This window comes from Priapulus caudatus, unplaced genomic scaffold, assembly GCF_000485595.1.
Source record: "Priapulus caudatus unplaced genomic scaffold, Priapulus_caudatus-5.0.1 Scaffold1578, whole genome shotgun sequence".
Taxonomy (NCBI): Eukaryota; Metazoa; Priapulida; class Priapulimorpha; order Priapulimorphida; family Priapulidae; genus Priapulus; species Priapulus caudatus.
The window spans coordinates 8,640-9,972 of NW_014578639.1; the positions used below are offsets into that span (position 1 = coordinate 8,640).

The 1,333-nt window shown below is 49.1% G+C and overlaps 1 protein-coding gene across 1 annotated transcript in view; it reads right to left on the bottom strand.

Moving 5' to 3' along the window:
- LOC106817052 (putative adenosylhomocysteinase 3) overlaps positions 1 to 1,333 on the bottom strand; it is a 54,228-nt gene that overhangs the window by 8,496 nt on the left and 44,399 nt on the right. The window contains exons 6-7 of the mRNA XM_014821701.1: positions 897 to 1,120; positions 303 to 455 (exon numbers count right to left, since the gene is read on the bottom strand). Of these exons, the coding sequence (XP_014677187.1) occupies positions 303 to 455; positions 897 to 1,120 (377 nt within the window). The remainder of the gene's footprint in view (positions 1 to 302; positions 456 to 896; positions 1,121 to 1,333) is intronic.

Here is a 1,333-nt window from a genome sequence, read left to right on the forward strand (position 1 = left end):
AGAGAGAGAGAGAGAGAGAGAGAGAGAGAGAGAGAGGAGTGTTAGCATGAGAGAGAGAGGAGAGAGAGGGAGAGAGAGGGAGAGGAGAGAGAGGAGTGACATCATGGGAGGGAGAGACCATTGTCATCATCACCATCGTCACAGTCAACGTCATCGTCATCATTATTGTCATCATCGCCATCGTCACTATCATCGTCATCGTCATCGTCATCACCATCATCACTATCAGTACCACAGCCAGCCACACAACAATCACCCCCCCTCCCTCCCTCACCTCACCACCGCCTCGCGGCGCCACCTACCAGGCCTGCAGGGCGCAGATCGGATCGATCTCGGTAACCATGACGATGGCGCCGAGTCCCTTGAGAGCCTGGCAGCATCCCTTGCCGACCTCTCCATATCCGCACACCAGCACAACCTTGCCACCGAACATTACGTCGGTCGTACGCTTGAGGCTACAAGCACGAGAGAGAGAGAGAGATGCTAGAAAGACGTTCGCTTGCTATGTCGCCGCGGCGACGCAGCCTCACTACTCTAGTCTAGACTAATAGCCTAGGGTTGCGAACGCGTGTGTCAGAAACTTCGTAATTATTTACACCATTTATTACCTCACAATTATATGTATATAATTAATTATGTGTGTATGTAAATATATTTCTATATATATATACATATTATTCAAATATTTACACGAATGTGTCAGAAACACATAAAAAAGTTCAGGACATCGTGAAACCTGCGTGAAACTTCACAACGCAAGTCAACTCTTTTTTGCAAACAAACCCATCGATCGAACTCCGTCGCAACGATTCACCGATTCCATCGAATCGCTCAACTCGAACCGAAAACGCGGACAAATCCGGACGCCGCAGCCGCCAGGGGGCGCCGCGCCTCACCTGTCGAGGATGGACTCGCGGCAGGAGTAGAGATTGTCGAACTTGGTCTTCGTTACGGAATCATTGATGTTCATTGCTGGGACGGTGAGCTTGCTACACTTGCTCAGCTGGTAGAGGCGGTGCACGCCGGTCACGCTCTCCTCCACGATGCCGCTGATGCTCTTGAAGCGGTCCGGATATTTCTTGAGCATCACGTGAGTCGCGTCGCCGCCGTCGTCAAGGATCTGTGACCGAACAACGATGAACAATGGTGAACAACAACGAATAATGGTGAACAATGGTGAACAATGATGAACAATGGTGAACAATGATGAATAACGGTGAACGATGATGAACAATGGTGAACAACGACGAATAATGGTAAACAATGATGAACAATGGTGAACAATGGTGAACAATGATGAATAACGGTGAACGATGATGAACAATGGTGAACA